The sequence below is a fragment of the Chaetura pelagica genome, unplaced genomic scaffold (genome assembly GCF_000747805.2).
Source record: "Chaetura pelagica isolate M959 unplaced genomic scaffold, ChaPel_1.0 scaffold414, whole genome shotgun sequence".
In the NCBI taxonomy this organism is placed as follows: domain Eukaryota; kingdom Metazoa; phylum Chordata; class Aves; order Apodiformes; family Apodidae; genus Chaetura; species Chaetura pelagica.
The window spans coordinates 623230-631530 of NW_009952976.1; the positions used below are offsets into that span (position 1 = coordinate 623230).

The 8301-nt window shown below is 45.4% G+C and overlaps 1 protein-coding gene across 1 annotated transcript in view; it reads left to right on the forward strand.

Moving 5' to 3' along the window:
* ZC3H7B (zinc finger CCCH-type containing 7B) overlaps positions 1-8301 on the forward strand; it is a 40782-nt gene that overhangs the window by 6439 nt on the left and 26042 nt on the right. Inside the window, exons 5-9 of the mRNA XM_009996353.1 lie at positions 1196-1276; positions 1767-1769; positions 2784-2840; positions 4214-4256; positions 7934-8193. Of these exons, the coding sequence (XP_009994655.1) occupies positions 1196-1276; positions 1767-1769; positions 2784-2840; positions 4214-4256; positions 7934-8193 (444 nt within the window). The remainder of the gene's footprint in view (positions 1-1195; positions 1277-1766; positions 1770-2783; positions 2841-4213; positions 4257-7933; positions 8194-8301) is intronic.

The following is an 8301-nucleotide window of genomic DNA, read 5'->3' on the forward strand; positions in this document are numbered from 1 at the left end:
AAGAGTGTGAGATGGAGAGAGAAGAGGAAATGGAAGATAGATTTTTGTCTTCATTGAATTCAGAGAAAAGGATGACAATACCAGTGCTGAAGATGTTGGGGAGCAAGAACAGTCAATAAGTGACAGTCCAAATTGAAGGAAAAGTTACTCATACTGTGGGTTGGAAGAATCAGAGGCTAGTGAGGGGCAGAAAGGAAAAGGATGAGCCTGCAGGGAGAAGGAGGTTGGAAAGACCAACATGACAAGTAGAGAGAAGAGAGCAAGCTTCAAGATTGGAGATGAAGGAGGAGATATTGGGACGTTAAGGAGAGATGTCACAATAGGTTTGAGAAGTACTTTTTTTCTTCTTCCAAGAAACTGTCAAAGGTTACTCTTAGATTTTTGCAAACAGAGAGAGAGAGGAAAGCAGAAGGAAAGAGTTGCTTGTGATAAATAAGTGAAGAAGGCTGTGGTTGTTAGTCTAGGCAGATCTGGAGAGGATGGAGAAAGGGAGTGGACTGTGACCCAGAGCTTTGTCTAAAGCCCATGATGGTGTGTGAGTGGGCCTGAGCAGTGAGCAGGCAGTATGGTTAATGGCACACAGCAGGGAAAGCAGAAGGATCTCCTTGACTAAGGTGAGGCTGTTTAACCAGTGCTGGAGATAGTGAAAATGCCTTGTAGCTAGTGAGCTGGAAACTGAGACTTGGTTTCAGCTTTAAAGACAAACAAGCAAAACAGGCTAGTGAACAGTCTGCATATCAGGCTGTGGCTGGTGGATAGGGAGAGTATACAGGCTGTGCATGCAGGAAGGCATGCAGGCTCCTTCTTCCCAGACATGGGGGTCTTGAGGAAGCTGTATCAGCTCCCAGCACAGGGGCTGCTAGCAGCCACCTTTGGCAGCTCTATCAGCCATCTTGCCAGCAGGACTCGTGAACCCTGCTTTTGGAGAGTGGGTGCTTTCTTGGAAGCACACACTTGATACTGATTTTCTGCAGCATTGGAAGAGTGTGGAGGGAGGTCTTGGTGCAACCTCAGTATCTCAGCAAAACTGAATTACAAGAGCCCTTAGGTCTGCTCTGGCAACTGGCCACCTGCTGCTATCTACAAGTGAGGCTTCTTGGCACAGCGCAGTGTGGATAACTGCATTCCTGTGTATTTCATTGTGTGTACCTCAAAGGCAAAACTGAAAGTGTCCTGCCAATGTCTTTGTCCCCAGGATGAAAGCGTCACGCAGCTGGGACAGGAGCTTGCCCAGAAGCTGGGACTGAGGGTTCGAAAAGCATACAAAAGACCTCAGGTATAACTTTTTTTTTTTTTTTTTCTTATACACTGTTCTTTGACTCTTTCAGATTTACTTTTGCAGAAGTGGTAGGTGCTGCTCTTCAGCTATGGACACACATACACTACACCATGATCCCTTTAGCAGGCTGCTGGCTACCCTCCTTGTACTGACCCCCTTACTCAACTTTGCCTTCATCCATTTCTAATCCTATTCCTGCTCTGTCTCTGCTCCCAGGATGTTTCCTGTGTCCCCAGCTGAGCAGAGCAGAGCTGGTGCTGCAGGAGGGGGCTGTGTTTTTGGGAGGAGAGGAACTGATCCCAAAGGTTTTGCATCACAGTCCTTTCCCTGTTCTGGAGTGAGAAGGATGGATGTCTGGCATGGGTCATGAGGGGTTCTTGCCCCATACCTAGTCATGCACCCTTTTCATGGTGGGAAAAAGGCTTGTGCTTTGAGAAAAGTACGGGTACACATCTGGTCAGATGTTAGGAAAGAAGGCAGGAAAAAGCAAGTCGTGGTTCCAGTAAATTGACCCCAGTGTCTGAATCTGTAACTGGCTCTGCAAGAAAGTGCTGCCCAAACTGGAGTACTGTTGGTACTTAAATATACCCTTGGATGGAGCTAGAGGGCGTTAGGCTGCTGCTAGCACGCTTGGATAAGGCTGCCTTGGTGACATAAAATCCCAGGATGCGTTTTCAGGAGTAGGGAACATTAGCTAGTAGTTGAGGCTGACACTCACATCCTCACCCTGTGTACAGGGCTGTGTTAAAGAGCCAATGTGTCCCACCTGCAGAGGGGCACCTGTGCAGTATGTGGTGAAGTGATTGGTGGGCATCCAATTTTCCGAGAGCTTTTGTAATAAATTTGGCTGTAGCATCTTAGTCCTCTCTCTGACCAGCCTCACATGTATGACTGACCTACCCCCCAAAACACACCCCAAGCCCCCTCAGTGTTGTAGCAGCTCTAAACCCTCTGAAATTATTCTGTCACAAATAAAGGGCAGTTTTATGCAGGAATATTTTTTGTAGGCGCTCACTATGTTGGCCTTGCCACCTTTTTGTTGCTGGCACATGACTCAGCTGTGATAGGCTTAAAGCACCTATATGTTAGAAAAATAAAAATTGAAAACTCCAAAATACTTTCTGTTATTTGGAATCAGTGATGTTGGTAACACTTGGCTATCTCTCTTGTTGACTTCCAGCTTTCATTTCAGTGCTGTAATGCCTCCCTGAAGTATTAATTTCTTAATGAAAATACAAAAAACTTCTGTTCCTCAGGAGAGTTTTTTGCTTCCTGATTGTGTGTTGAATGTTGAGTGTTTTGTACTGGGGTTTCCAAGACAAACATATGTCCATTTCAGTATTCAGGAAACTGTACCCTTGTTTCACAGTGTTAATGACTTTTGGGGTGGTTTTTATTTTATGGGCAGTGCGTGGAAGGAAACAGTGTTGTATCCTAGGTTTACCTAGTTTGCAAGCATTCATGGGCTGTCCCTGTTGTAAGACCTCTCTGTTCCTTGCGGCAGGAATTGGAAACGTTCTCACTACTCAGTAATGGCACGTCAATCAATTCGTCGAACCAGGTAGAGTTTGCATCCTGTGGCACTTACTTTTCATGGACTGGGCTGCTAGAATGCTTTGCAGTTTTGTTTACATGCAATTTCGTAGCTGTCTTTTAGGATTGAAATGTATTAATTAGTGCTTTCCACTTTTAAGGAATATTGCCAAGGAAATTAATTTATTTAAAAATATTTCTAGTGGCAGTGTTTTTTATATCCGTAATTCGTTCACTGAAGATGGTTCTTTTACTTAGCTATTGTGAGTGTTTGCTTTCTCTTGCATTTTAAATAAGTTCCAGTTTTCAAGTTTTTGCATAGTTAGGGCAATGCTAAGTAAAAATCAGAAGGTGAAACTACCAAATAGCTTACAAAATCAAAAAATGTGATACACTAAGGAAGGTACTTACACAGTTTATACATTTTTGTATTGTCCTGTCACCTGGGAGATCCATCTTGGTTAGGCCACTGTACAAATAGCAAGCTAAAATATAAGAAGTTGCTGATTTCCTTGTCCCACCACAGGCCAAAAAACCCCCAAAACACTTGCTGGCTTTACAGGCTATTTGGTACTTCATACTACTCCTTAAAGCAAACAAACTGTAAAACCATCAACGTTGACATTTTGTACAGCAAGATAAGATACTAAAGAATTAGTTTACCCTCACTGTTCTTTGGCTTCCCTTTGCATCTTTCTTGGACAGGCACTTAGCTTTCTTTAGTGCCTAGTTTTTTAATTGGATAAATCCTTTCTTTTGCAAGAAATTAAAATAATGCAAAACCAAAGTTTCAAAAACTGTTGCAGTAAAGGCAGTATCTCCAAAGTAATACTTGTGCCTTGTTAAGTTTAAGATGGAGGTGCACGTGCTCACTTCTGTTCATATTTCTGTAAAATACGGGCTCATTTTATTCCTTGCCTGGAGCTCCAAGTCAGCAGTTGTCTTGGCGGAAACCTTTTCCTGTTTTGAGTTTGCTGTAGAAGTTTGTGGTTGTTAAATTGCAAAACAGAAGAACTAAGAAAAGGAACGTTGTGTAAGAAGAGGCTAATCAGATCTCACACTGCATGGGGCTGACCCATTGATGTGGTCTGGGACTTGGGACACAGTGTTCTCATCCACACATGAAAAATTCTATTCTATAGACAGATTTTCTCACATGGTTGCATATTCTGCAGGGCTGGTATTCCATACTGTAAGTTAAAAAGAATAGGCTCTTCAGATTAAGGGCCTCTTAAAGTTTGTTGGGTTTACTGCTCTTCCACTGAAAGAGGCCATGAAGGAAAAGAAAGGGCCAGATGAATTTAGGAGTCATACAGGGTCTCGTCTGTGAAGTGTGAATATAGTTTTTAATATTATTTTCTGGTGATATTTTCTCTGTCCTTTTCTACATCCTCTTTGCAGACCACTTCCAATGGATTGGGTTCGATAGATGACATTGAAACAGGTAAAGACATTTCTCTTGTTTTGGTGGCTTCAGTCAGGTGTCTGAGCAGGCTGGCAAGCCCGAGAGATTCATCATCTTCATTTGTGTCTCTTCTGCACACTCCTGGTTATGGTAACTAGGAGGAGGAAAAGGTGGTGTTTTTGCTTAAATGTTTTTGGTATGAAAAAGCTTTTTTTTGTCCAGGCCCAGTGAGGGACATGTCTGGGAATTAAAAGGGTCTGCTGAGGTACACAGCTCTCTCCAGTTGTGCTTTCTTAAAGCAGACCTTGGCAAAGCTTCTGAAACTCTGTTCCCAGTCAAAACTATCCAGATAAAGTGAAGTTAAGGTTGTAGGCAGCTGTTTGTGCTCTGAGCATGTATGGTCTTCCAAGACAAATGAAAACAAAGGGAGTTGGGAGGGACCGAGGGAGAGCTGTGCTCAGGTTTAGGCATCCAGGAGGAGCAGGAGGAGGGCTGCAGGGTTGCTTTTCTCATGCCAGAAAGCAAGTGACCTTGCCTCTGCTCCTGTGGAAAGATTTGCTACATGCTTTGCCCTTGTGTGCTGGAGCATTGAACTTGCGCCTCTGAGCACGAGTCTTTGTTCCTTTGAAAGGTAGCTATGTGTGTGAAGGTAAGTGTGAAGACTTGTCACTGCAAGTAACAGTTGCTTTTTTAATAGGAAGAAGCCAGTTTCATTGCTAGGGTGCTTTGGTGTCTGTTTTGGAAAACATGTTAGATCTGTCTTGAATGCCAGTTCAGTAACTGAGTGCTATGTTCAGTGATGAGCCCCAGTTCTGTGAATTAAGGAGAGTTCTTCACATTATCTTGCTGTGCTAAGATGAACTTGTCTCCATACTGCAAAAAATGGCTGCATCCAGTAAGCTCTTTATCTAATCAGGGTTTGTTGTTACGAGCAGCATGCCACCATTGCTGCTATGAAGTCTTTTCAAAAGCACTGAAATTGCATGTTATTCTATTACCCAGAGAGTGATGTGCCACCAGGAGGGCTATGGGTGCTGGGTGCCTTGAGAGTTTCGGGGTCAAAGCTTTTCTAGTAAGTTTTTTTTTGTTGTTTGCTTGTTTTTTTGTTTTATGTTGCTTTTAAGATGCAAACTTCTGAAGCCTCTTCTGCCATGCTTAGCGTGGTCATCTGATGAACTCAGCCCTGCCCTGCACAGATTGTGGCTCAGATCTTGCTCAGCATGGCCATTGGCCAGCTAATGCACTAGGGAGCCAGTGCTGTTTTGGGAAGCAGAGCTAGAAACAGGGCTTTTAAAAGTACTGTGCTTGCCCCTCTGGGACAGGCAGGTGTATGACCAGAGAAGCTACCAGGTAGTGGGCATGGTACGAGAGACTGGGTTCAGGAGAGAATGACAGGGTTTGAGTGGTCAGGGACAGGGTAACAGACATCTCCCCTCTGTCCCTTGCAAGTAGTAGAACCTGTTGGTCCCTGCTCTTCTCCTTGCCCTTCACATGCACTGAGCTGTGACGGTTCCTATATTGTTTTCTGCCTTTTGGTTTTACATTCATCTTTTCAGGGTTTTGGACCTCTTAGGGTGTGTGAGGGCCTCTTTCCTCTGCTTCCCAGTCTGAGTGGAACTGGAGAGCCTCGATCATTCCTCAGAGAAGGTCTGAATTTGTGGATCCTTTGGGGCCTTGTCATTGTGAATGCTTTTGCACCCCCTGCACGTGTCCCTGTCCCTTCCAGCGTGTCCTGAACTTCTTGTTGGCCCCTGGAGGGATCTTGACAGTATTCCAGATGTAAACATAGGAGAAATGGGAAGGCACAAGCCATCCCTTTGTACTGAGGGAAATCTGGCCAAGCTACCAGTGATGCAGCCAGCACCAAGGGGAGCTGGATGGTTGGCTCCCAAATGTGTCTGGGGGGCCCATGCCAAAGGGAGATGAGCTGAGAGGCGTCATCACAAAGGCAGCATGGGGTTGGAGCTGAGCTTGATCTGAGGGGCAGCTGCAAAACTAAGGATGTTTACAGCCTTCCTTTCAGCCGCTGCCTGTGGGGAATGTGTCCAGCTGCAGCACTGAAGAGCTGTGTTCAATCCCATAAGGTACAACATGCGCTTTCCTCCAATCGCATGCATGAGGTTGTGGAGAGGGACCCGTGTCTGTCCCTTGCCGCTTCCCCCTGCTTTCCCTGCCTTTTTTTATGGTTCGGCCTCTGATACCTTGCATGGCAACCTTGGCTGTGGTCCATCCATGTGGACCACTCAACAAATATCAGAGGCTGCCAGGGGTGATGGTGAGCTCCTGGTGGGGTTAAAGATAAAGGGGCCTGCATGTGTGTGTCATCTCTGCTGTTGTTTTTGTTCAGGACTTGGGGGTTTGCAGAAACTGCTGATTTGCTGAGCTCTCTTAAGAAGGGCACCAGCGCTGTCCTCTGTCAATGGATGGCTGGTGTAGAGGATAGCAACATGGCTCACTCGCCCTGTCCTAGGTAGAAAGGGGGAGCTGAGTGAGCAGAGCTTGTACAGACAGAAAACATAATTTCTCACTGGATCAAGATTTGTGTCTCAGAAGCTTAGTCTACTTTCTTTCCCATTCTTACCAGTCTTTCTAATAAAAGCTATTGTCTCTCCTTCCAAACTTTGCCTTGCTTATAGCCTTAGACCGTCATAGCTGCAGTGCAGCTACTGCTGTGTGGATGGAGCAGGTATCATCTTTGCCTTCTTTTATTCCAGGACATCTGCACAGAGGCAGAATATAGATAGTTGGGGTGCTTGTTTGGAGAACTGCAAACCAAATGCTGCATTTTCAAAATTTCTAACATTCAAACTTATATTTTTTTTAACCCTTAATTTTTTTTGAGAATAAAATGCTCTTTGGTGAAGAATATGTGCTTGTAACTTTAACGTCGCTTAACAGATGTTTATATTGCATGGTGGGAATGTTTCATTATTTCAGTAATGTACTGGAGAGGCAAGGAAGCCTGGGTGAAAATCACTGCCTCTCTCCTGCCCTGAACCTGGCTCACACATGTTCCCGAGTTAATATTTGCTACTGAGGTGGAGTGTGGGTAGCAACCTTCTCTACCTGTGAACATCAGAAAGCACTCAAGATTGGGCAATTCACTTGGGTAAAGATAGCTGAGTGAGTCTCCAGGTTTTTTTTGAGAGATGTTGTTAGCACAACCTGGTCTGAGCACCCAATCTCTGACTCTCTTCCCAGCAGGACCCCATGTTTTTTATAATCTGCTGTTTAGGATGCCTGAGGTTTTAAGAGAGGCTGTGCAAGTAAACAAGCATTCAGTTGGGAATTCAAGGAGTAGAGAAGGCAGTGATCTCTGCCAAATTCGTTAGTTAAAGAAAACACCAGGTGATGGGTGATAGAGAAATTGGGTTATGTGCCCCTGGCCTTTAGTCTTGGCCACAGTGAATTCAGTCACTTCTCATCCACAGGCTTTGTGTTGTTCCTGGTTACTGTACATTCTCGCCAAATCCTGACAGTCAGTGTGGGCATTGGCCCTTAGAACACATTTCAGCTCTCCATGAGCTATTGGGAGATGGGGAACAAAAACGAAAGCAGAAACTCTTCAGACCAGAGCCCCTTCTCTCAGAAGATTGGCATACATGAGTTTTGTGATTTGATGGAGTTGTACAATGTTGTGTTTGCCAGGCTGTGCTCTGCTTGCCCCCTGCAAAAGGCTCTCCTGGGTGACTGGTTCTGTTTTTCCTTCATCACAGACTGCTCTATGGACCTACAGTGCCTCCCAGCTCCTGTGGCCACCTCCGTCCCTGTGAGCGAGGAGCTGGCCCCTTTGCCCTCTGACTCGGATGCAAAGGGCTTGCCTACCTCGCTCCCTGCTGCCAGCTTGGTCCCATCTCCTGACTGTGTGTCCCTGCCAGTGCCTGAGAGCGTGGAGGACTTCACAGATGGGGACATAATTGGGGAAGAACTGGACTCCCTCCTGGACTCCCTTGCCGAAGGGTCACCATACCCTCTAGTAAGAGTGGGCGCTGCATGGTTCCCTTGTATTTTGTTCCAATATCTTGTTCCAAATAGGTCCTTGGAGCATGTGGGTATGTGAGCTGCCTCTGTCTCTTTCTGTCAC